The 27,672-nt window shown below is 37.8% G+C and overlaps 1 protein-coding gene across 3 annotated transcripts; it reads right to left on the bottom strand.

The window, feature by feature from the left end:
- Nucleotides 1-387: 387 nt before the first annotated feature.
- On the bottom strand, nt 388-27,643 carry LOC140494716 (receptor expression-enhancing protein 6-like). 3 transcript variants are annotated; one of them, XM_072594235.1, is made up of 7 exons: nt 27,406-27,643; nt 20,555-20,648; nt 16,787-16,925; nt 16,362-16,530; nt 10,019-10,092; nt 7,127-7,166; nt 388-5,878 (listed from the first exon to the last, which is right to left on the bottom strand). In XM_072594235.1, exons 1-6 carry the CDS (start codon nt 27,518-27,520, stop codon nt 7,146-7,148), a joined length of 612 nt encoding a protein of 203 aa, XP_072450336.1. In that variant the 5' UTR covers nt 27,521-27,643; the 3' UTR covers nt 388-5,878; nt 7,127-7,145. The 3 variants fall into 3 exon arrangements, with proteins under 3 accessions (XP_072450336.1, XP_072450337.1, XP_072450338.1); XM_072594236.1 differs by lacking the exon at nt 7,127-7,166; XM_072594237.1 differs by lacking the exons at nt 7,127-7,166; nt 10,019-10,092 and having other exon boundaries at nt 27,406-27,642.
- Nucleotides 27,644-27,672: the final 29 nt, after the last annotated feature.

Here is a 27,672-nt window from a genome sequence, read left to right as displayed (position 1 = left end):
TTTAGTATCTGTTCTGTTTAGCTCCACAATGTTACATATCGTGAGCAGTAGCTGGTCATATGTTTCTAAGCTACAGTAGGAATCTGATGACATCACAGAAGGATTTGTGTTGTCAGAACTGAGATTTTGTTGTAGGTTTTATGTAGGGGCATGTTGCATGAAGACTAGGGCATTGGCAACACAAGATTGGAGCTCAGCATCACAAATGAAACAATGGTCAAGTTAAATCAAAGTATGCAGTTAAAAGTGCTGAAGTATACAGGCTTTTCTATTTCATTTTCCATTTCTCCTCCAAACTATTTTCAGACTAAAAGTTCAAATGATCAAAAACATTATTTAATTAATAAATCTAAGATCAATCTTCATTCAAAAAAAACTACATAAAAATTAGTTCAATATTTTTATTGAGCTTAAGTAAAAAGTAGTGCATCTACCACATTCATTGTTCTGCAACACATTGTGTAATCACAGTAAACAATTTATTAAAACCTACTGACCCTGCAATCAATAAAGCATCATCCTTTGGGGAGGAACAAATTATAAACTGTCCTCTAAAGTGAGGATGTCTGTCTGTTTAGCTGTTTGAAATCCACAATTGCTAATTTGAGGTTGAAAACTCCTCAGTGAATTGCACTTTTAAAAACCTGATGTTTAGTTTATTTCTTTTTTTTTGCTAGCAGAGATCAACCTTTCTTTCTATTGACTCAAGATTAATACTCAAAAAGAAATGCTCCCTAAAATGTTAAATTGTGACATTTCCAACTTCTCCAATGTTTATCATAGTTGCTTCTCCACTCCTTCTGAAGTTAATCATATTTATTAAGACCTTAGAAATACCCAACTTTTAAACATGAAAATTACAGAAACTACATTTGCAACCTGATGGCATACTGCAGTGGGTTCCATCCCAAAAGGTCTGAACTTTCACCTTCAAACAGAATGCTCACCTGGCACACACTTCTCAAATCATTGGAACATGAAATTGCTGAGAACAAACTCAAAAAAAAATACAAAAAAAAACTTTAGTGGGGATGTACAAAGTTTCCTAAAGAAAATTCAAATTAATGACTCATATTGAATCCTTGTAGTTTAAGAAAAAAAACTCTGGAAAGATTTACTCAATCTTAGTTTTCTCAACACTGTTCACATCAATCCATGGACAACTGGGACTGTTTGTTGCTTTTATTCAACATTATCTCTACACAATTATTCCATCCATACCAGAAAACAGCCATGATGTATAATTGGTGTTCAGGCTCATTCAAGTCCAACTAAGTCATTGTATTTAAAGAATTAAATCGTTATTTTTTCCCCCTACCAAGGCAATTTGAATAACTGAATATCCAATCTGCATTCCTTCTAAACAGCACAATACATACAAACAAAGTCATAACTCAAGACGAGAATGCAAGTTTTAATAATAACGAGATAAAATTTTGTTGGAAGTCTTAAACCAGAGATGGAAAGCTGACTCAGTGCAATTCCAGTTGTCAATGTGAAGAAGAAAAAACACCAATAAAATCACACATGCCTCAAGGCCAGAAGAAACAAGATATGTCTAGGAGACATAACTGGAGCACATCATACAAAAACAACAACTATCCAGTGTATAAAATTTGCTAAGTAAGATAGAACACCTGAATTTTCTGAAAAGTCCATTTTAAATACAATTACCTGAAATTTCCAGTCAGAAAATACAATTTTAAAAATGAGTAATTGCTCATTTAAGTCAAAAGCAGATTCTGATACTTTTTCAATTTGAGCCAATACATAGCAATAAATTTAAACTTTTTGCAAAACTTTACTTAGAATTCTTTAAAATCAAATTGTTCCTCATAACTCTTTACTGTTTGCTGACTACAGATTTCAAACATAGATTTTCAAAGGGTAATTTTAAAAATATTCAGTTTAGTGCATACTTGTACACAATTACATTTAGCAATCTTGTCTGAACTTAACGGATATACTTCGATACTATTTACTGCCCCATTGCTATTTATATTAATTTCATAACCAGGATCCTTTGTTGAATGAAAACAACACTCCAATTTGCACATGCTGTACTCCACCTGGTGGTAACATTGCCCACAAACTCAAACCTTTGGGAACTTGGAGTTCATTTAATCCGCTGGCTGTTCCCTGTTGAGTACTGTTTGGCCTGTACTGTCCTGTTGGCAAGAAACATTGTTACATCAAATGTTGCTATTCAACTAGCACTTGGAGATGAAAAGTGAGACATCTTGTCCTGTTCTGATAAATGCCTGTTCTGCATTTGTTTAAAATCCGACAAACTAGCGCTTTTCTAGCAATAATTTAAATACTAACGAGACATTTGAGGCATTTAGCTCATGGTCAGTCTGGGAAAATAATAAGGTTTAATATTTCATTAGAACTTCTCAAGCTTGGAAAGCACTGATTTTTGTAATATAGTCTCACCCGGTTTGTTTCAGCCAAGCTTCAGAGTAAAAAAAATGAGTAGGAGGAGAAAATTGCAATGTTGGAACTACAAAATGCTGCTCTTCAACGGGGGAAAATAGAAGGGGTAGCACAGTGGTTAGCACTGCTACTTCACAGCACCCGGGACCTGGGTTCAATTCCAGCCTTGGGCGACTGTGGAGTTTGCACATTCTCCGCATGTCTGCGTGGATGTCCTCCAGGTGCTCTGGTTTCCTCCCACAATCCAAAGATGTATAGGTTAGGTAAATTGCCCAGGGTGTTCAGGGATGTGTAGAATAGGTGCATTAGTCAGGGGTAAATGTAGGAGAATAGATCTGGGTGGGTTATCCTTTGGACAGTTGGCGTGGACTTGTTGGGCTGAAGGGCCCGTTTCCACAAAGTAGGGATTCTAAATGTGCCTTCTAAAGAATTAGGCCACTGTTGGAATATTGCGTGCAATTCTGGTCTCCTTCCTATTCGAAAGATGTTGTGAAACTTGAAAGGGTTCAGAAAAGATTTACAAGGATTTTGCCAGGGTTGGAGGATTTGAGCTAGAGGGAGAGGCTGAATAGGCTAGGTTGTTTTCCCTGGAGCATCAGAGGCTGAGGGGTGACCTTATAGAGGTTTACAAAATCATGAGGGGTATGGGGTGGGGGAGTCCAGCACTAGAGGACATAGGTTTAGGGTGAGAGAGGGGAAAGATATAAAAGAGACCTAAGGGGCAACTTTTTCCACGCAGAGAGTGGTAGGTGTCTGCAATGAGCTGCCAGAGGAAGTGGTGGAGGCTGGTACAATTGCAATATTTAAAAGGCATGTGGATTGGTATATGAATAGGTGGGGTTTCGAGGGATATGGGCTGGGTGCTGGCAGGTGGGATTAGATTGGGTTGAGATATCTGGTCAGCCTGGACGAGTTGGACCGAAGGGTCTGTTTCTATGCAGCAGACACCTCTCTGACTCTATAAGATTCCAGTGTAGAGTGCCTATTGTCCAATTACCTCGCCTTTTCAAATATGTTAGAAGGATCTTGTTGCAAATCTAGTCACCATTCAAGGAACAAGAAATGAGCTTTTCAATCTTTAATTACTTGTCTCTGGTCAAACTAATCAAATATATAATTGGACAAACATTCTATTTTGCCAGCTAATTCTACGGAGAATTTTTGTAATCATGTTGAATTTTAACCCAACGATTACATATTCTGAATCGTGAGCATTAACTTTTGAAAACCAAGCTGCTTCAATATTCAATCTGTAGTTTCCCTCTAACCTGCTTGCTGTTTTCTGTATGTACGTATATATATTTATTTATTTATGGACAAGGGTAAAGAGGATGATAAGGTGTATTTGGATTTCAGTAAAGTGTTTGATAAGGCTCCCCATGGTAGGCTATTGCACAAAACACAGAGGCATGGGATTGAGGGTGATTTCGCAGTTTGGATGAGAAATTGGCTAGCTGAAAGAAGACAGAGGGTGGAGGTTGATGGGAAATGCTCATCCTGGATTTCAGTGACTAATGGTGTACCACAAGGATGTGTTTTGAGTCCACTGCTGTTTGTCATTTTTATAAAAGACTTGGGTGAAGGCGTAGAAGGATGGGTTGGTAAATTTACAATGACAAAAGGTTGTGGATAGTGCGGAAGGATGTTCCGGGTTACAGAGGGGCACAGATAAGCTTCCGACCTGGGCTGAGAGATGGCAAATGGAGTTTAAAGTGGAAAATTGTGAGGTGATTCATTTTGGAAGGAGTAACACAAAGGGAGTACTGGGCTAATGGTAAGATTCTTGGTAGTGTGGAGGAGCCGACAGATCCTCCCTAGGAACAGCCAGGGAATTCCTAGAGGCATGGCACTCATCCACAGATGCAATCAATAAGCACGTCAACCTGGACCTAATATACCAGCCACTGCAGCAGACAGCTGGAACTGACAACCGGAAGCGGCAGATACAAATTACTACAAATGCCGGAGGAAAGATCACTGAAGCGCTTCACAGGAGGCTCCCAAGCAGTGAGGATGTCACCTAGACAGGGGATGAAACATCTGCAACACAAATTCCCAGCTCGCTGAACAGAACCACAACAACGAGCACCCAAGCTACAAATCTTCTCCCAAACTTTGTTAGCTTTTATTGATAGAGGGATTGAGTTTCAGAGCCACAAGATCATGTTACAGCTGCACCTGAGGTTTTGCGTACAGTTCTGGTTGCCACATTAAAAGGAAGGATGCGGAAGCATTGGAAAGGGTGCAGAGGAAATTTACCAGGATGGTGGCTGGTATAGAGGTATGGTCTTAGTCTTTCCTTATAAAGGGACTGGAGGCTGTTTTCATTAGAGAAGACAGTTGAGAGGTGACTTTAGAGACATACAAGATGATCAGAGAGGGTGGATAGTGAGAGCCTTTTTCCCCTTGGATGGTGATGGCTAGCAAGAGGCAACATAGCTTTAATTTGAGTGATGCTAGATATGGGACAGCATGGTGGCTCAGTGGTTAGCACTGCTGCCTCAGTGCCAGGGACCCAGGTTCAATTCCAACATCAGGCAACTGTGTGGAGTTTGCACGTTCTCCCCATGTCAGGGTGTTTTTCCTCTGGATTGTGGGAGGAAACTGGAGAACAAAAAGATGTGCAGGTTAGGTAAATTGTCCATAGTGTTCAGGGATGTGTAGGGTAGATGGATTAGGATAGGGGAATGAGTGGAGGTGGGTTACTCTGCGGAAGGTCAGTGTGGACTTGTTGGGCCGAAGGGTCTGTTTCCACACTGTAGAGATTCTATGATGACAGTTGTTAGAAGTAGGTTCTTTACTCAGTAGTAGGGATGTGGAACACCCTGCCTGCAACAGTAGTAGACTCGCCAACTTTAAGAGCATTTAAATGGCCATTGGATAGACATGGATGAAAATGGAATAGTGTAGGTTAGATGGGCTTCAGACTGGTTTCACAGGTCAGTGCAACATCAAGGGCTGGTGGGCCTGTACTACGCTATAAATGTTCTGTATCCTCTCCACCCAATAAAAACTGTAAAGATTGGAATGAAAGTACAGGATCATATGCAATCTAAATGGGAATGACCAGAACACACAGTTGTTACAAAACTGATTTTTTTTTTCCCCAGACAGTTCAATAAAGGTCTTGCTGCACATCACTTACATAACCTAGAAAACTGGCTGGATCCAAAATTAGAAATGGAAAATATGACAAAGAGAAAGAGGATCAGCATCTGAGAAAGAGGGAAAAAAACCATTTCTGATTTCAATGGAGGATACCACATGGAAAACGAATGTCCAATCTTTTATCAGATGCTGATTAACCAGTGACTTAAGTAAATTGTTGCTTTTCAATCAATTTCAACAACTCTTCTGTTGATCAGTATCTTGATCTTGCAGACAGCCTGTTCACTCTGTAGTCATCAGTTATTCTTGTCTTTTTCAAGATGCATTTTCATTGCTAAAATAAAGAAGATCAATTAGTATAAAAAAAAAGGGACCATTATACCTGTGAAAGTTAGGGAAGAACAAAGGGTACTGAATTTTTTGAATGCTAAAATAAAATGCTTTTTCTGATTACTGATCACCAGACAAAATATTTTTCCTGCTTTCCAATCTTGATATCACATTAGAAATATTAATCTGGTGCTTAAACTTCAGTTTAAGTTTTGTTTCAAGCTGAAAAAAGGGAGGCTATTAAAAATAGCCAAAAGAATTTATGAAACAAAGAAAAGCTACACTCTGAAGAAAACAAAACTAATGCCAGGCAGAGAACACATCACAGAAGTTGTCCACATCCAGCAATAAAACTTCTAACAAAATTTCCAAGAGGCAAAAGACCAACCTCAAGGTTCCTCCTTGATCATAAGCAATGGATTATTACTTGCCTTAGAATATAAATCAAAAAAAGACCAGCTTAAAACATTACAAAACAAGTAAAGCCTCAGAAAATTAAAACCCAGTCCATTTCTTAAAATCACTTGAGAGTAACACATATTCAAAAGCTTTTTAATTTTCAAGTGCAATAAATTATACACAATTAATAAAAGAATACTGAAGGAAACCAAAACAAAAATATGAATAGGTCTCTGTTCAAAACTAAGACCATGAGAATTATAGTTTAAAAGTCTTGGCTGAAATCTGGTTGCAAAATGTTCAGAGATCTCCTTGAACACGTGTAATTGGCTGAAACTCACATTGGAGAGCTGAGTCGTGATTTGACAGATGTATGGATGTTAAAAAAGAAATTGTGCGCTGTATTGGCACTTGTAAGTCAGTCAATCACACCCAAAACTCCAAACTTTTCAGTCTTGATTTGTTTGCACTCACAATGTGTGGATCTAACACACATGAAATACCAGGCTATGGAGCTTCAATCAAAAATGAAAATAGACTTAAAGTAAAATTAAAGACGGTGTCAGATTAATGACCTGCATGTCAATATTTACCACAATAAGCATAATTCAAAAAAAAGTTTTGTTTGGATGACTGGATTAGCATTAGCCTAAAGTGAGTGCATTTGTATATTCTAGCAAGTGAAATGTAACAATAACACATTTGAACACAGATTGCAGGGGAGGTGGTGGTCAGGGAAGAATGGGGACGGAGAGGGATGGGATTTGATGCTTCTTTTTGAAAAAACAGTCAAATTAAGTGCTCGGCTCAGATAGAATATTGGATTACCCTATATACACCAGGTTCAACTTACCCACAAGGGTATGCTGTTATCAATCTACTGACAGCTCACTCTAAAGGCATTGAGCAGCAAACAAAAAAAAAAGGAAAAATAAAAAAAAAGGTTACAGAACAGGATACATATACATCCCATTTCTACCAAGAAGCTGATCAAGTATTGTACTAGCTCTACTAAAGCTTACTGATCAATGACCCATACTATTTCAGCTGTTTTTCTTCATAAAAACGATGGAAAACATATTGCAAAATAAGATGTTAGTGATACAAAAACTGGAATGCTGCTGCTCAAAATTATTTGCTTTTCTTTTTCCTAGATTTTCTGTTCATCCATGTGAAATTTGACTTTTATATAGGGGGTTGTGGTTAATAATTACTACCAGTTACTATTCTTTTAATTTTTAAAGATTATAGTAAAATCTAAAATTCAATTCCATGCTGCTCTAATTCTCATTTGTTGTGGATCCTGCCTACCACAGACATTAAACTCTATAATGAGTATGAGTATGTGTCATATTTAAAGTTACACCAAAAAGGGTGAGTGTCAAGGCAAACGCAAAAATAAATGTCTGAAAATGTAGGATAAAGCAACTTTTAAAAAAAAAATGACCAGAAACATATACATAAACACTTACGACCATAAAACTACACAAATTTGTTGTTAGCAACATGGATAAAGCCTCTCCTCTCAGATCAATTCTGCAGAAAATTGGAGAATGAAGCTTAAGTAGGGTACTTAGAGGACAAAGGTTAAAAAGGTAAAGACAAATGAAGTTTGAAACCTGGTCATTTATGAATGAATTGGCTGTATAAGCCTCAATCAGCAGCATAGGTTGGAGCTCATTTTTTACAAACAAAAAGCAATTCAATTAAACATTAACTTATCAACAAAGTTACAAAACATAATGCATCTTGTGTTAAAGGGCAACATCATTCACGAAAGAATTGGTTTCAAAGCAGGTCACCATATTTGCTGCAAAATAAGTATCGTTGGCTGCCCTGAAGTTTTTAATTAAGTACCATTTGAACAATGGGTATTTTATGGTGAATACTTTAGACTTTGTCCACTGAGATGTTAAGTGATTATCTTTAACTAATTAAGGCATCTTCAGATCAAAAACAATCTAGTTTAAACATCCAAATCATAACTACATTATTTGTCTAAATCTTGTGGTTCCAAAAGTCCTGGTAGGCTTTGATCCAAACAAACATCAACATCACATTTAATGCAATGTGCAGAAACCTGATCAGAATCCACTTAAATATTTATGCAACTTCATTTCTAAAGTTTAACATTCTACTTTTAGTACCTCACTGCAATTTATCTTCACTTACAAATAAATTTATGCAGGTGAAATTCATCAAAAAGCAGCAGTTGGCTAATCACATGTTCAGCAATACGTTACAGAAAAGAGGGTTTGTGATGGTGATGACGGTGTGGAGTGGATCACAGGGGTCAGGAAGTGTAAACATTAGCCTGGAAAAAGGAAGCTTAATATTACAGAATAAACAGTGTCCCAGTAGAGAACTATCTAGGACATCAATCCCAATGCAGGACAGCTCCAAACATTTGGTCACCAAGTGAAGCAACAATGCCTTTTATTTGAAAAAAAAAGACTTACCAATTTTCTTTCCTATTATTTTGAAAAGAAAGTTGGAATGAATGTGAAAATTGGCTGCCAAATAAGTATTTATAAAATTTATTACCAAGTCGCAGAATCGTTTGCGTCAATCATCAAGAACATTTCTCACCTAACTTTCATCAGAAGGTAATTGCCTCAGGTGATATTAGGTTCCTTTAAAAATAAAAGATGTGGTGGCATTCCATTTATCTGTACATTGCAAAACACCATTGCTAATTGGCATAGGTAGATTTGCACATTTTCCTACTTGTGCTGCATTCAGAATGCTAGTGCTGACTTCAGAACACTAGAAACCTTAGGTTATATAATGAAGCAGTTTTTATTTTTTAAAAAAAGCCACAGGAACAAAAACTGGATGCAGTGATTGGAAGCCTAATTCTTTTGGCAAGCACCAACAGTTTTTAGTTTTTTTTAACAAAAATACAGTCATCTGACAGACAGAGAAATCATCTTATAGGAGAGTTGTTCTTTCTAAAAGCCAACTCTGCTGCCCCACTTGTATCTTTTTCATACTCTGTGGATGATTGGCACGCTCACAGTTAAAAATGGTAAAAGGACAGCGATAGAAGCAAGGCTCTTAGTGAAGACTAAATTAATACACTAAGTTATTACTATCAATCATAATAAGAAAAATGCATTACTTCTAGATGAGCAACATATTACAAAGATTTATAAATTGCGATATAGCTGAAAATAGCATTTAAAAGTGATCATAAAATGTAAGCTATAAAATACAGGGACAAGAGCTGATGGAAACTAACAAAATTACAAAAAAAACAAGGACAGCAGGTTGTCAGCTAAAAGGGAATTTGGATTATCATGACATTTAATGGAAAACCAAGGGAAGAGTAGGAGACCAGTCGTCATGTGTTTTTGTGATTAACTTTAGGATATTCAAATGGAATTCATCTTTGTTGCAGTGTTTAAGAATCAATTTTTCTAATGATTTGAATTTATATGCTAAGTAACAGTGCTGTGACCCAAAATGAGGAAAGCAGTTGATCTTATTCTCTAAATTACAATTGTGACTTTCAGGATGCTAATTTGATCCTTAACACTTAAAGTGGGAAGAGTCATGTTCTGTCAGACCATCTTCAAAACGTGGCTGTTGCAGAAGAGAAAAAAAACCTCAAACATACACCATATTTCTCAATAATGCTGGAGCAGATATAATCCATGTGATCCAATTAGAAAAAGAAGTCATGATAATCCAAAAAAGTATCACTGTCTGGTCTAACAGAAGCCCGGCCTGTTTTGTTACATACAGACACATTAGGTAATGGTTTAGGTCCTGCATCTGTCCTTACGAACTTCTTGCTGCTACATAATGTCTGTAAGACTAAAGCGAAAAAAAAAATAAAAAAAAAAGATACAAAATTATAAAAAGCTGCCTGAATTAAATTTCAGATCATATTTAGCACAGCAAATAAACATTCAAACATTGGATAAATACAATTTAACACTGCCCATGTTGAGTTATTGATTTTAGCTGAAGTAAATTTCTGAAAACTATATCTTGGTTTGGATTCTTGCCAAGCTTGGATGACTCAGGAACTTTTTCAAAATGGCAGGTGAATATAGATTCCCAATCCCATTTCAACTGGGAATACTTTAAGGGTGCTGGCTCGTCCCAGTCACGGGCCCACACTAGATACTCCTTACCTGGCCAACTCTGCAATAAACATGGGGTCAGGACAGCTTTTTATGATGTTTTTAGTACTGTGAAGTAGTCTCCATCAGGGAAACTTTTTTTTTGAAGTTTGCCTTTCAAACAACCTCAGGCACACCCCAGCATCCTCCTCTCCTTCCCCCCCCCCCCCCCCCCCCTCCCCCAACCCCAAGCCCATTCAGTACAACTGTGTTTATTAGAAAAAAAAACAATAAACATCACAGTGACAGTATGATCTGTTAAATGTTTGGAAAAATCTGTTTTAAAAAGCTAATTTTCACTACAGCTGAAAGCATAAATTTAGCACGGTTACAGCTTCAACAGTTGAAGGGAAGCAACTGAACTGAAATGTATTAATCCTGTGCAAATAAACGCAGTCAAGCTGACAACAGAAATCAGCTGGAAATGCCATATTTAGAGGAAGATTGGTGGGGGGAGGGGGGTGGTGAAGGAGATAGGTTGGAGAGGAGGGTGGACTGGATAGGTGGGATGGAAGATTGACAGTAGGACAGGTCGGATCTAGGATGAAAGGCGGTGGTGGTTGGGAAGAGACAGGAATAGGGAATGAGGAAATCTGTGAAATCCACATTGATCCCATGTGGTTGGAGGGGCCTTGCAGAATACTTCAGAGAACATCTCCAGGATGCACTCATCAAAACAACCCCATCATTGCCTAGCTCAACACTAATTCCCATCTGCCAAGGACATGCAGGTCTTGGGCCTTCTCCATTGCCAAACCCTTACCATCTGATGCCTGGAGGAAGAACACCTCATCTTTCACCTTGGGACCCTCCAACCACATGGAATCAATTAGTTGCGTCATTGAAAATGAGAAGTGCATCTATGCGCACAGACAAGTTTTCAATAACTTTTAGAAGTTGTTTCAGTGTAGCTTTTACATGGAACTGGAAGCAAACTGCCCACCAACTGTCAGAAACTTTCAGCCTGTTACATATATGATAGTACTGTGCCTTAGAGATATGTTCTGACCGGTTTCTGTTGCAGTGGGGCTGGAATAATTTCCGGAAAGTTGATAAAAAGAAATATTCCAGAGAAAGACCCGGAGCTTGGTGTTGTAACAGTTCAACATTCATGTTGCCAGTAATGTATCGGAGACAATGGTATACACTGATCATAACTTAACAAAAAAAAGTTAGAGGTTGAAATTTGTGGATAAAAATACTAGACCAATTAGATGCAGTTCATGGTTAGTGGTTACATTTAAAAATTACACACATGACAGGTCAAGAGAAAAGTAATTGCTGATGCATTGTCACAAGTTTGACGAATGAAGGATGTTGTGTTTGGTGACGGAAGAAATGACTGGAATGGACTAAATGTGTTTTATTGAATGTGTCAACAGAGTGTAGTGCTGGAAAAGCACAGCAGGCCAGGCAGCTTCCGAGGAGCAGGAGAATCGAAGTTTTGGGCATAAGCCCTTCATCAGGAAGTGTGTCTTTTCCATCTATCCTCTCAGACCTATCACCTTCGCCCTCACCTTCATCTACCTATTGCATCCCCAGCTACCTTGCCCCATCCCCATCCCCCTCCCCAAGCCTCATTCCTGATGAAAGGAATATGCCCGAAATGTCAATTCTCCTGTTGCCTGACCGGCTGTGCTTTTCCAGCACTACATGCTCAACTCTGATCTCCAGCATGTGCAGTCCTCACTTTCTTCCTGTATTATTGAAATGTATTAACTCTAAACATGTAAACAATGTATATAGAGAGAGTACGAATATCATGAGACTAAAGGCTCGGAAAGTGAAGTGATCTTTATATGTTGATGGTTCTTTATTTTTTAAAAAAATATAGGTGGTGTGACAGTGTTGTCTTTAAAGAGAGAAGTGTTCTGTCCTCTTGCAGAGGTGTTGCTACAGTGGTACTGAAATTTCTCCTTCAGACAGGCAGTTGGTTAACATCTCTGGAATTCTCGCTGGGTGCTATTTTCTTAAAAAGACAAAAGCAGCATGAACAGATGGGGTCAAGCCTCAGACCCAGAAAGACTTCTAGGTTTTATTTCAGTTAGTAAGAGGATTTCAGCCTGAAACCAGCAGCATAGAGAGAGCTCTAGCTGTTTGAGAAAGAAGACAGCATGTGAGAATAAACTTATTTTGCTAAAAACTGCCTTATGATGGGTTTATGGGATGCTGCCTATATTGGCATAGTTGATGAGTGGTTAAATCATAGTAGCTTACTTATTTCAATAAAGTTATGCCAGTTTAACTGTGTAGTAAGATCAAAGCAGGTTTTGCTTAAAGCTTAGTGGCAGACCAATCAAATTTCGTCTGGAACACACACCTGACAATTGCTTTTAATAATAAGTATAATTTTTTTTAAAAAAAGTTATTTTCTAGGCTGTCTCCTTATTACATTTATGGAGTGGTCTAGACCACCAAGCCAGCACATCCAAAAAGGTATGTGAAACTAGTTTATTTAAAAGTAAACTGATCAATTCTTTATTCTGCACACACCGCCCCCCCGCCCAGTTATCACTTAAATGTGTTTAGTCTAGTCAGAAGTTGTGCAATTACTATAATGCATTCAAAACCCACAAGTTTATGGACCAAGCCAAATGGTTAACTTACAATGTACTATTAACATTTTGATTGTCAATATTATATTAAAATAGTAGTGGGGATGGAGGGAGAAGAATATTTGACGTCATCATCTAGTTTTGCAATATTTGAGCCATTTTAAAATACTTATGACATGCAAAGCCAGTTTTGAGTGATCACAGCATTTAAAAAAGATTTTGAACCATACCACAGACTCAATTTGATGCCAGATCACTAATTTTCTTCCTAAATGGTTTTAAAAAGCATTAATCCTTTAAAAGCTAGAAATAAACAAATTATTAAAGATCATCTTTTATGCAATTCATCACAAACCAGAGATACTACAAAAATATAAACTAGCATCACATTCAGATATAAAATAGACTTCCTTATTTTAAGGAAAATTTGTTTCAGCATCAAACTTCAACTCAAATGCATGCTATCAACACGACAATAATGACTCAATGGCAAAATACATCACCAAATATAGCACTTCTTACAGACTAGCAATCCATTTGAACTGAATTAGCCAATCTTGGCCTAGACAGACATGGTTGGGAGCATTAAATGGTCTCAATGACTTTTTATTGCTTTTTAAAAAGGAGTAATGGGTTAGGAACAGAATCAAATAGGATATTTGTGTAATATAGCAAAATAGAATCAGATTTTGAGTCAATTATAGTACAGGGTAGTGCTGGTTGAACAGTATTTCAACTGAGCAATTAGGGTCAGAGCCATCAAGGCAGCATTTGACAAGTGTCTGAGCAAAACTGGGATCCATACAAATAAGAGGAAGAATGTCCACTGGTTGGAGTTGGACCTAGCAGAGATCGTGGAGTTATTGAAGGTCATACATATCAATCCCAGGACATCTCTGAATATGGTAGTGTTATCGGCCAACCAACCTCTGCCGATTCATCAATAAGCTTTCCTCAGTCACACAACCAGAAGTGAGAAGATTCACTAATGATTGCACAAAGTTCAGCATCATTCATGACTCAGATACTGCAGCAGTCTGTGTCCACATACGAGCAAGACCTGGAGAAGGTCCAGGCTTGGACTGATAAATTGCAAATGACATTCACATCATACATACAGAGACCATTTCAAACCAATAATCCAACCATTCCCCATTGACATTCAAATGGAATTACTGTCCCCGAATCCCCCACTAACATCCTTGAGATTACTAACAACCAGAAACTAAACCAGACCAGCTATATAAATGTGGTGCACCAACAGCAGTTCAGAGGTAGAGATATCTACAAAAAATAACTAACATCCCAACCTCTCCAAAGTCTTTCCACCATCTACAAATCAGGAGTGTGATGGATATTCTCCACTGGTCAAGATGAATGAAACTCAGCAACACTCAAGAAGCATAACACCATCCAGGACAAAGTGGTCTTGAGCAGCACCCCATCCACTACTTTCAAAAAGTTCACTCCCTCTACCATTGACTCAATGGCGAAATGCATCACCAAATATAGTACTGCTTCTTATACAAAAGATGTTGTAGCAAGTCACCTATGCTCCTTTGGCAGCACCTTCCAAACATGTAATCTCCATCACCTAGAAGAACAAGGGAAGCAGATAGATGGGAACACCATCATTTGCAAGTTCCCTTGATTAATCACGTGTAACTAATATATTGGCACACAAATTAACATGCCCACTTGCGTACTTACCTGTATTTTCAGACATTTGGCAAAGTTGCAAGTGAAATGTTATTGTGCAAAGTAGGAGCCAATGTTGCAAGGATAACATAAGAGAAAAGATTAGCCAGCTGACAAAACAGAGTATGTATATGTGCATCTTTTTCAGATTGGCAGAATGTAGCCAGCAGGGTTCTGATGATTTGCAGCGATGAGGCAAGATAAATATTAACTCTAACAGAGTCAGAGTCAGAGTTCTCCAACACAGAAACAGACCCTTTAGTCCAACTCCATATCCTAAAATAGTCCAGTCCCACTTGCCAGCATTTGGCCATTATTCCTCTAAATCTTTCCTATTCATATACCCACCTGCCTTTTCAATGCTGTTAGTTGTACCAGCCTCCACCGCTTCCTCTGGCAGCTCATTACATACACACACCACCCTCTGTGTGAGAAGGTTGCGCCTTTAGGTCCATTTTAAATATTTCCCCTCATCTGAAACCTATGCCCTCTGGTTTTGGACTCCCCTAACTTGGCAAAGAGACCTTGGCTATTCACCTTATCCATGCTGTTCATGATTTTACAAACCTTAAGAGGTCATCTCAGCCTACAAAAGGGAAAATAATGCGAGACTATTCAGCCTCGCTTTATAGCTCAAACTCTCCAAACCCCAGCAATATCCTTGTAAATCTTTTCTGCACCCTTTCAAATTTTAACATCTTTTCTATAGCAGGGAGACCAGAAATGAACACAGTATTCCAAAAAGGGTCTAACAAATGCCCTGTACAGCTGCAACATGACATCCCAACTCCTGTACTCAGTGCACTGGTCAATAAAAGGTAATTGTACCAAATACCTTCTTCACTACCCTGTCTGTCTAGCTGTAACTTCACCTTCAAGGTGGTATGAACCAGAAACAGATTACATAGCACTGAAGAATTCAAATGAAATTTACTTCAGCTCTCAACATTCACACATTGCACTCATGGGAACTCATGTCTCTGCTCAAGTTCAGCAATTTCAATATACTGTAGCACACTTCCCTCAACAGATCATGCTGCAAAAGGACTTAGTCAAGTAGAGACAGATCTTCATACCATTCATCTCACTATAGGTTATGTAACGACATAATATTCATATCCCTTAAAAGGTGTACTGCATATTTATTGTGAAGCACTGACATGTTTTTCACATTTGACAAAAAATTACTGAGATGAGGGGGACCAAAAGCTTGGTGGTTAAATTTAGAGGTGACACAAAGGTAAGCTGGAAATAGAGAATATGACAAGGATGCAGAGGAATCTACATTGGTTAAGGGAAAAAGAAAATGAAGTGTTTGACAAATGGAGTATTGTGTATTAAAATGAAGAAGTTGTTCACTTTGGCAGGATGCATTTAAAAAAGTTTAATCTAAATGGAGAATGACTGCATAATTCTGAGATACGAACAATTTAGGCGTTTCACATAAACTGAAAATATTCCAGGAGGCACTGGCAATTTGTGAATTTATCAAACTTTATTGATATCTGTGAATGAAAGCCATGTAAAGCATTAAGAATTCACCACAATCATAGCAAAGCTGATTTAGTAAAAAAGTCCTTACTTAAAATTGGGACAACTTCAGTTCTACTCTTTTTCCTTTGACCAACTCTCCACTTTATCTGCCCTGGAACACAGTAGAGCATCATTACACTAGGGCTCCATTCTCCAGTTATATTCTACTCACCCTCTCTCGTCAGGTTTTCTGCTGCATCCAGAGCTTTCCCACTGAGATTATTGACAACACTATCCACAGTGGCATGATGTTTGAGGAATAGAGGACGGATAATTCGATTATAGATCATTTGAGAACCATTCCATGCGACTGGTGCCATGCACCACAACAGAAAAACACACTGCATGAAACAAAAATAAAAACAAATCCCCAAAATATTAGCCACCAGACAGTATAGTCCACAAAATAACTGGAAACAGCCCAAGTTCAAGCATTCTTTACAGATGCAAAACAGTGATTTCCATAAAATGTGGATATTTGGAATTAGTGCCAAAAAGCTTAGATTGCTATTACACAATAAACCTGGGGTGAAAACAGTTAATACACTTTAAAACTTTACACTTTAAAAATAAGGGGTCATCTGATGTGTTATTTACCTTTCCAACATAATAAAAAGGGAACCAATAAAGGAAGATGTCTGAGAAAAATTCAGCAAGGCTAAATAACCCATAAACTACCCAGTAGGTCAACCATTTTGTGTCGTCTTCTTTATCTGTACTCTCAATAGCTTTGATCCTGGAAGAAAAAAAAGAAAAAAAAACTTAAAAACTGCCTTTGAAGAAAGATTCAAATCAATACAATACCAAGCCATTTAAAAGTTCACATGCAGTTCTGTACTCTTGAAATGCAAGTGTCATAGTTTTACCATTAAGTGTCATATCAATTACCATAGTATCTGTCACCAGAGAAAAAAAAATGATTTATATAGAAATGCAGGTTTTAAAGAGAGCTTGGAAATTTAGTATTTCTAGTTAATGTAGAGGAGAGGAGAATATGAACTAAAATAAGAAAACAAAAATTGAGTTTTACAAACACTTAAGGTCTAGTTGACCTCAATTTAGAAATTTAAATTTACCATATATACACACACACACACACACACCTGTAAAAGGCAAATTGTTTTGTTTTTAAAAATTTATGGGTCGACTATTACAAGGACACTACTTTTGAGGGGCTGAATTTCATGCTACAGTCCAAAATACCATTTCATTAGCAGAAGCCCAACTGATCTCTAAAATGAATAAAACAAAACGAATTACAGTAATTACTGGAGGAGGATAATAGAAACAAAAAAAATGATAACTTGTAGTCTTTGATTACAAACTGGTGGAAATGTAATATCTTCTAGTTCAGCAGGCAGTTTTTGTGCAATTTTAGTTCTGCTGAAGCACTAAGTGGTCACCTGACTCTGGCTTGATGCATTTTAAACTTGTGCCATATTGGTGCGAATTGAATAGGAGTATACATAATAGCATGAAAATAATTTCCTCATAAAACCTTTTTTTTAAAAATACAATAATACCGTCACTCAAATGTTCATCTGTTATCTGTGAAGAACGAGCATTGACTTTTAGATGAGGTATCTGGAAAATTCCAGATATCCTGGTCAAAAACAGGGGGTCAACTTTTACAGGAGATCGGCTTTTACTCTAGTATATATGTTATATCCAACTTTTCTTAAATTTCTCCCACCTTTATCCATTACTATACAAGCAATTGTCTCCTTAAAAATCATAAGTAAAAGAAGTCTCACAACCCCAATTTGTAGTATTGAAAGGCTGCATCATTGATCTCAAAGAATGCAAGCATTCAAAGTTTGGGAGAAGATTTGTAGCTTGGGTACTCGTTGTTGTGGTTCTGTTCACCGAGCTGGGAATTTGTGTTGCAAACGTTTCGTCCCCTGTCTAGGCGGCATCCTCAGTGCTTGGGAGCCTCCTGTGAAGCGCTTCTGTGTTCTTTCCTCCGGCATTTCTAGTGGTTTCAATCTGCCGCTTCCGGTTGTCAGTTCCAGCTGTCCGCTGCAGTGGCTGGTATATTGGGTCCAGGTCGAAGTGCTTATTGATTGAATCTGTGGATGAGTACCATGCCTCTAGGAATTCCCTGGCTGTTCTCTGTTTGGCTTGTCCTATAATACTAGTGTTGTCCCAGTCGAACTTCTGTGGCTTGTCATCTCTGTGACACACAGAGATGACAAGCAACAGGAGTTCAACTGGGACAACACTAGTATTATAGGACAAGCCAAACAGAGAACAGCCAGGGAATTCCTAGAGGCATGGTACTCATCCACAGATTCAATCAATAAGCACTTCGACCTGGACCCAATATACCAGCCACTGCAGCGGACAGCTGGAACTGACAACCGGAAGCGGCAGATTGAAACCACTACAAATGCCGGAGGAAAGAACACAGAAGCGCTTCACAGGAGGCTCCCAAGCACTGAGGATGCCGCCTAGACAGGGGATGAAACGTCTGCAACACAAATTCCCAGCTTGGCGAACAGAACCACAACAGTGCAAGCTTTGCGCAGAGGCTGAGGTATAGGCAGGTGGTTGTCACATTTAAAAGAATTTTGTTTTAAGAAGCATTAGACAAGCTTCTTCTCCCCCCTCTACTGAAGCAGAAGAATTGAATACTACTTTACAGTTCAGCCCAAGTAAAAGTTTTCAATACCACCCATCAATAAGCATAAATTGAGATACTTCATCATAAAGCTTTTTCATTATAAAAGATAATAAGATGTTAATCCTAGGTAGATGAGAAACTCGCCACAAAACTGGATATTCCATTAATGGCAGATTCAAAAAAGATTTGTAGTCCTTTTTCCAATTTGACTAATGGGCAGTATTTGCCCAATGTTAAAGGACTTTTTTTAATTGCAGCTTGTCAAATGGTTGAGTTGAACAAAATCATCAAATCTTTGAAAACCACCCTTGGAGAGAAGGTACATCAGTTACACAAAAAACAACCCTGCAACTATAAATTGGATTAGAAAAAAAAAACAGACCAATTATACAAGAGAATTTAAAATTTCATTTGTCAGTGATACACTGTCTGTAATTTTCATGCTTTTATTGAAAATTCAAAGTACCAATGTAAGTATTTTAAAAACAAGGAAGCTGGCAATAGTATTTTGATTAAAAAAAAATCAGAGACTTCAATTACTGATGAAGTTTGTCAATTCTGACCTCCTCGTTGCCACTTTAGAAACAGCATCAAGGTTGCTCTAGATAAACATGAACAAATGAACAATGCAAGCAGTGTTTAAGCCTGCAGGGCTGCTAGACAAGAGGGTTGAAATGCTCATGTGAGATCATATAAAACAATAGCACCACAGATATAAACCAAAAATGATTTTTAAAATCTCAGTAAGTTTCATGAAGTGTTTGTGGGCTAGAATGGTGAATTTAGAGTTTACATATTGCTGAGCAATTCAGTTGATGCCAATTTTCTTTCAAGAACCCTAGCTGAGTATAAATTAAAAACATCAGTGCATCATGGGCCATGCTTCCTTATGTGGTGAGCAATGAATGTAGACATAAGGCAGAGTGAAATAATTACATACCCCAAAGCAAATGGAGAATAAAATGCTAGGAAAGATGAATTTGGCTCACTGAACAGTCTGGAGCAGATGCCCACAGCTAGTCACTGCAATGTCCAGAGACAAAAAGGACAGGAAAAATAACATACAAAGATAAAACCATTTGAGTTAAAGAAAGGAACATGGTGCAATTTGTGAATTTTGAAGGCACTTTTTGTCATCCACAGAAACCTAAACATAAAATAGTTTCAAAGCATGTATTTTCTTTTAAGATATCATTGAGAAATCAATTAGTTATAAATTAGGCATCAGGATTACATTTTGAAATGATCCAATATCTGACCATAAGTTTGGTTCACATAAGTGATATTTAATGCATTGATGTGTAAACTTGAGAGTGGACAGCAATAAAAAGATCCTTCAACTCAGCTTTAGGAAATAAGATTTGACACCTCCCATTTTGGTGCAGAGCATTTTAGACAGGATCAGGCTTTTATCATCTTTACTGAAGTTTTGTAACTTCACAAAATTTTATTTGAGCAAAAGGACCATGTTTTGCATAGTGGACCAGAGCCACTTCTTCCATTTGAAATGCAGAGTGTTTGATAACATGCTTTTCTTTACTTGAGGTAATAATCAGTGCTTTTGTAGCTTACGAACATAATAAGCAATGCTTTTAAAAGCAGCAACATTTAAGGACAAATACAGAAAGTGGAGTTGGAAATTAATAGGGAAAATGGAAGGAAAGCTGTTGATTTAGATGAAGTCAAAACGATGACCAATGGAACACTGATGCATTTTTACAGAACTTGAACGTCATACTTACGAAAAGTAAGCTGGGTATGCAAAACCAATCAAGTTGCACAATAGGGATGCTCCATAGCCAAACACAAGATAGAGACCAAGGAAGGTTATTGAACCTGGAAGAAAAGTAACAAAGTGTGATCGCTACTACTGGAAGCTTTTAATTAAGCTTGCCTTGTGCACAGCAATAGCCCAGTAATAGTTTTAAGAGGTCAACAGGTTACATTCTCACCCAGTGCTAAATCAAAGAACAAAATGTATCTTTATAGAAAGATCTGCTGAAAAGGTTTCAAAAATAAAACAAAAAGTACTGTTTTCTTGAAAGGCAGGTTTGTTAGCTTCACAAATATTCTAATAATCCAGCTAGTCCCAATTTATTTCACTTATTTAGGCTATTATAGTATTCATACACTGTCAGTAATGAGAACTGTGTACTCTTCCAACATCTGGTCACAACCATATACATTCATTGTAAATTTTACTATTCATAATATGCAACTACTATATCTAGGAGTATTTTTAAATAAAAATGTTTTTCAGACAGTGATTTCATTAGAACACAAATTTGAAGATCCTCTCTGACCACATTGTCAGGAGTTTGAGTTTGAAAATAGGGAAGTTGTGCGAGAACTGTATAATGTGTTAGTAAGTCTGCGCTGGAGTACTGTGGGCAGTTTTTGTCCCCATGTTTTAAAGTAAAAAGTATACTGGCATGGGAGGCAGTTAAAAAAAAGAGATTCAAGAAAGAAGCTGACTTGTCAAGAATGGCTGGACACTTATTGAAATGTATATGATTCTCACTTATTCTATAACCCTAACTGTTCCCCTAAACATTCTTTATCCAGAGAGTAAGTGCCATTACACAGTGACCTGCTGACTAATTCACAACTTTTCTGACAGGCTGGATGTTCACTTGGTAGGAAATCTCAAAAATAAGGGACATATTTTGAAAATAAGAGGGCACTCATTTAAACTGGGATAAGAGACTTTCTTCTTCCAGAAAAAAAAAACTCAGTTATGGAGGTTAGATCATTGAAGTTATTTAAGGAGGATATAGAAAGATCTTTGGAACATTGAGGTTGAAGGCTATGATAAGCTGGCACAAAAGAGTAGAAGCTTTGGGCAGATCAGCCATGATCTTGTTGAATGGTGGAGCAAATTTGAGGGGCCAAATATTGTTACAAAGTGAAGGATAAGAAATGATGCCACTAATTTTCCCAGAGCTTGTCAACTTGTTTTCTTTTTGGATTTGACTGCATTTAAAATAGAGAGTGTTCTTGTGGCACATTGACTGCCCCTATTTCTGGGCCTGAAGGTCCAGGGTTCAAGTATCACCTGGTTTAGATGTGTGGCATAACAGGTTCATAACATAATCAACCATCAGAATCTATTAGGATTTGATTTTTATTGTCATGTGTACAATAATGAATGTATATGGTTGTGACGAGATGTTGGAAGAGCACACAGTTCTCATTACTGACAAAAGTACAAGAGTATTGTGAAAAGTTTATAATGTCACCACAAAAGGAGCCATCTCAGGTACAAGTACCTACGTACAGGTACAAGATTCTAAAAAGGTAAATCAGATCATAGCTAGCCAACACATTAATCCAATACAAAGATAAATGCTACTATCAGTCTCACCATATTTAGGCCCTACAGCAATATAGTACAGAAAAGGCCCTTCAGGCATCAAGACTGTATCAAAGTTTAACAGTTAAATTTTAATAGCTGAATAACTTTCCAGAAACAAATTAACTTTTAATCTGCTCAAATTGGAATACAGAATGTTTACTTGAATGATCACCTAGCAAAAAAAAAGTGTTAACCAAGCAAGCAAAATATCTGCATCCTTGAAGCTTTGGTGAAAGCCAAACTGACAGGTTTTTCTTGATTAACCTGACAATAGATTTATACAAACAGAAAATGCATGAAATAGCAGGTCACTATAATGGATAAAGAATTTTTAGGGGAACAGTTAAGGTTATAGAATAAGAGGTTACTTATTTAAAACAGATGCAAATAAATTCCTTCTCCTAGAGAGTTTTGAATGACTAGAATTCTCCAACCCAGGGAGCTGTTAGATCTTTGAAAGTGGTTTGTAGCACGGACTATTCCCCTGTTCTTCATAAAATAAATGACATGGATTTGTCACATCAACCAAGGCAGCAGATCACACTCTTGTCTCACACAAAATAAAGTACACTTTTGGACTACACAGAATTCCTCCGTACTGCACTGGCCTGTTAGCTCAAATACTGGAGTGAGGGTTGGACCTGGAAACTTTTGATTCAAAAAAAAAAGTGCTACAATCATGTTGCAACTCGCAGGGGCAGGAAAGGAAATCATGGTTCCCAGAGCTATTCCTGGTCCAAGCCACCAACTCCATCCTTTAACTGGAGCACAGCAGCCCCCAGCCCCCAACCCCCAACCCAGGTCCTGTCTATTGGGCTCTGATATATAGCTCTGACAATGGACTAATGTGTCAAAATTGATTTTTCACAGTAGCACCTTATACCTCCTCTCCCACGCTAAATGCAAGACCCACTGCTGAAAGTGATGGCAGCCAAGGCACTCACCAACCTGAACAGGATGGGCATTAACGAGTAGACATCACTCTTTCACTTCCTTTGTTCTGGGTGACAATACTTCACAGCATATTGCCAAAAGGCACAAGCGTGGCAAAAGCACACAGACGTTTTATCCTAGAATTTAAGTTACAGGATTTCCTTCATGATCCCAGATCAGAATTTTATTTTTGTAACTTGAGCTACATATTGAGCAAGTGAAATAAATAGAATCAGAATCAGAGTTGTACAGCACGGAAACAGGCCCCTCATCTATGCTGACCAGATATCCTAAAATGATCTAGTCCCACTTGCCAACACTTCGACCATATCCCCCTCAACCCTTCCTAATCATATACCCATCCAGATGCCTTGTAAAATGCTGTAATTGTACCAGCCTCCACCACTTCCTCGGGCAGCTCATTTCATACATGCTCCATCCTCTGCACGAAAAAGTTGCCTCTTCACATCTTTTCCCTCTTACCCTATAGATGCCCTCCAGTTCTGGACTCCCCTACTCCTAGAAAAAGACCTTGATTATTCACCCTTTCCATGCCCTTCATTATTTTAGGAATTTCTATAAAAGGTCACCTCTCAGCCTGAGGCTCCAGGGAAAGTAGCCCCACTGTATTCAGCCTCTCCTTACAGCTCCAACCTTGGCAACATCCTTTTAAATCTTTTCTAAACTCTCAAGAGTTGCAGAATTTTTTTTAGAGCAGTGAGACCAGCCTTGCACAGTGTTCCAATAGTGGTCTAACCAATATCCTATATAACTACAACATAACCTCCCAACTATACTCAATGCACTTACTAATAAAAGGCAAGCATACCAAACACCTTCTTCACTAGCCTGTGACTCCACTTTCAAGGCACTCTAAGGTCTCTGTTCAATGGCACTCCCCAGGCCATTAAGTGTACAAGTCCTGCCCCGATTGGCCTTTCCAAAATGCTGTATCTAAATTGAACTCCACCTGCCACTCCTTGACCCATTTGATTAAGATCATGTAGTGCTGAGGTAACCTTCTTCACTGTACCTCCAATTTTGGTGTCATCTGCAAACTTACCTCCAAAATTCCTTCTCCTATCCTGGAACACATCTCAAGATATGGAAACCTAATTATGGATTAAATATTGATATAAAATGCAAGAAATTGCTGGCACCAAAATGGCCATATGAAGAGCTGCTTTAATATATGCAGGATCAATATCTTGCGGACACTGAGATCAAAGTTTAAACTGTCCTGGCTGCTTCTGAACTGGCTAAAGGCTGTTTTCAATTGACCTCAGTGATATAATCACAGACAATTTATCCAGATGGGCAAACAAAAGATAATTGTTCCTTGTGAAGCATTAAATTTTGCTATAAAATGGATAAAATGAAGTTATACAGAATTAACAGAGTTGCAATGGAGCTACACCTTAGAAACATTATGGAAATATTGCTTATTTGAATTTCTTTTCCTTGTTATTTGCAAAATGCAATTGCCTTTGGGCACTAGAAATCAAACAGCACAAGGTTAGTTATAATGCAAGTTTTAAACTGAAGTAGTTGGTTTGGTAACACCTTCAGCAATACAACAAGCACACTACAATACTTTTATTGGTAACTCTTACAAAAATTAAGTTAAAAGAGAGGAATTTAGTATCGAGGTCGACTGACAATACAAGTTACAATTTATGAACTTGCATTACATTTTGCTCTTCTTAGTTACATGGTATGTACATGTGATAACAGTTAAAATGCTCAACCCCAGGAATGTTTTCAGCACAGTTGCTATTCTGTTCATTTGTTTTGATGAATGGTCACTGGACTTAAAACACTAACTCTTCTCTGCTACCAGGCCTGGTGTTGTATTTTGCCAGCACAGTTCCTGTTTCAGATTTCCAGCATCTTCAATAATTGTGTTTTTTTTCAGCTGTTCAGTTCAATGACAGCAAGTAGCTGAGCCATTATCCAAACTGGGAGGATCCAGTAATGGATTGTGGTTCTTTCCAGAGTTAATTGTATAAAAAGTTGTGTCAGATGTGGAAAGGATTTACCACATTAATGCTTTAGTCACCAAGGTGAGATTTTCTTTCATGTGGAAAATCTGATCTGAACGGTCGCCGGACCTGAAATGTTGACTGACTGCTCTCCACAGGTGCTGCCAGGCTTGAGCTTTTCCAGCACTCTGTTCCTGTTTACAAGCATTCACAGTTCTTTCATCTTTTTTGTTCAATATTCTGGTAAATCTCTTCTACACCTTCCCTAATGATATCATATTCCACCTATAATGTGGATTCCAGAAATGCACACTGTAGCTGTGATCTACCCAACTTTTTAAATACAGTTAGGGCCAAATATCCATATGCCTTCTTAACCACTTTATGTACTTGCACTGCAACCTGAAGGGACTGGTGAACACGCATATCAAAGTCCTCTGGTCCTCAGCAATTCCTCTGGTTGTTACATTCTTCATGCATTCCCTTGCCTGCTTTTTCCTGCCTAAGTCCAAACATATTTGGAAATGCAAAGATATTTCCACCATGTGCAAATAAACAAATTAATAAGTTCCTGTACACACTGAAAACGTGTGTCAAACAAAATCTGCACATTTGTGGATGTTTAAAACATGCGAATACACTTTGTGTATTGCAAGTATAAAAGAGGATTCTTACTTTCAACAAATATCTTTTGGTATCAGAGATATGAAGCTCATACTTCAGAACTCAAAATTGAAAGTTTTCAGACTGACAAAACAATATAATCAGGAAATAAGTTTTAAAAGGAACTTCTTGAAGGTGCAGATAGATCTAGAAAGGCATGGGATTTGAACAAAATATTGGAAGCAACAACATACTTAGGAAACATCTTGTCTTTAAAATCTTTTGCATATAGCAGGGAAACTTGGATGTTGGATCAGAACTAAATGTGGCCTCAAAACATTACATTATGCATAATAATGCAGTACAGAAAAGGAACAGGTCATTGACCCATCTGGTTCACAGTGCTTGTACATATCTGCCTCCTTCAGCTTAGTTCTAATAGCATAACCTCTTTTGCATGTATGGCCATCTAGTTTCTTTTTCAAATGCATCAGTTATTGTTTACCTCAAATTTCCTGCACTATTACATTCCAATTCCTGAACACTGTCTATAAAAAAATTCTAAAATAAATTTATGATGATTCCTTGCATCAAAACTTTTACTAGGTCACCTCTCAGCTTTCTCCTTTCTAGAGGAAAAAGCAGCCCCTTGCATGCAATCTTTCCCAGATACATTGAATTCTGTATTCTGGCATTGTTGCTTTACCTTTTCAAAAAAGGAAGTGTCATTAGTGTTTTAATTTATTGTTTTACATGTGCTTTACTGGCAAAAGTCAAAGTCTGTTGCCCATCCCCAAGTGCCTTTGAACTGAATGGCATTTTGGGTTGTTTCAAAATCAACCACTTTCCTGTCACATGAGTTACACATACACAAGTGTGGTCAATGAATGAAGCTACTTTTTTTTAAAAGAAAAAGAACAGTCAACAATCGATGTCAGCATTGAGACTAGTTTTCAATTCCAGCTTTTACTAATTGAATTTGAATTGAACTTGTGTTGCACCAGAGGATTAGCCTGAATATGGATTAATAGTCCAGTAACATTCCCAGTACATCACATATCCCCCAGCATTCTAGTCTGCATAATACATGCCCTACTACTTCAAAATAACAATCTTTCAGATAACCAAGTTCTGAAATTTCCTATATGTACCACAATTAAGCGAAAGTTATTTCAATTGTGGTTTCCACTTACTAAACTAAAAAGTTTCCAACCAATTTGTTAGCAGGTTTTTTAAAAAGCAATTCAGTCAGTATACGCATAGAATAACCTTTAAGTCTTTCAATTTGTAGTTGTCCTTTGACACAAATCACATGCCATTCGGCTCCAAGACCACGCGCTAACAATGCAATTTAAGTCATTACAGCTCAGTTTTGCAAACAAAACTGCTTGGCAAACACCTATCGGGGAAAACACGTATTTAAGTGACCTCTGCAGTTTCCACTCTGTCAGTTTCACTGAGTTGTATCCAATGTCTAACTTTCCCAAAAAGCAACTACAACCTTTAACAACATGCAACAGATAGGTGACGCAAGGGGGTCACTGGACCCGAAACGTTAAACCGGATTTCTCGTCAGAGTTTTTCCAGCAAATTTATTTTTATTTCTGGATTACCAGCATCCAAGTTTTTTTTTAAAAAAAGCTAAATTGCGATACAAGCCAGCGCATCTTGACATTCAACAATACAACGCAATGGCTGCTAGCGAGCCTGTACATCCTACCTGTAGCTAGATTGTATTTACGCACTCCAGTCTTCTCCTCAATCTTCCCCAATATGTTGGTGATGAAATTCTTTTCGTTCAGGAAATTCTCAAAGCGTTCTCGCAAAGATGGCATTTTGTAACGAATATTACGAAAAATAACAACACACTACTGACTCCCAACACGTTCCGTCTATTGTAGATCTCCTACTAATCTTCCAATCTGCTGACTCTCTAACCTTTCTTCCAATCCGCTTAATGACTACACGATGCGTTTGTTAGAATTAC

Source organism: Chiloscyllium punctatum, chromosome 24 (assembly GCF_047496795.1).
Source record: "Chiloscyllium punctatum isolate Juve2018m chromosome 24, sChiPun1.3, whole genome shotgun sequence".
NCBI classification, from domain to species: Eukaryota; Metazoa; Chordata; class Chondrichthyes; order Orectolobiformes; family Hemiscylliidae; genus Chiloscyllium; species Chiloscyllium punctatum.
Note: the sequence above shows the minus strand (reverse complement) of the source record. Positions and strands in the feature narration are given on the sequence as shown.

What these genes read in the sequence shown, in the direction of transcription:
- LOC140494716 (XM_072594235.1), bottom strand. Translation starts at nt 27,520, where the DNA reads ATGCCATCTTTGCGAGAACGCTTTGAGAATTTCCTGAACGAAAAGAAT. An exon ending in AGAAAACCTGACGAGAGAGG is followed by an intron (nt 10,093 to 16,361) that starts GTGAGTAGAATA and finishes TTTTCGCTTTAG; the next exon opens with TCTTACAGACATTATGTAGC. An exon ending in AACCATTACCTAATGTGTCT is followed by an intron (nt 7,167 to 10,018) that starts GTATGTAACAAA and finishes CAATGCCTTTAG; the next exon opens with AGTGAGCTGTCAGTAGATTG.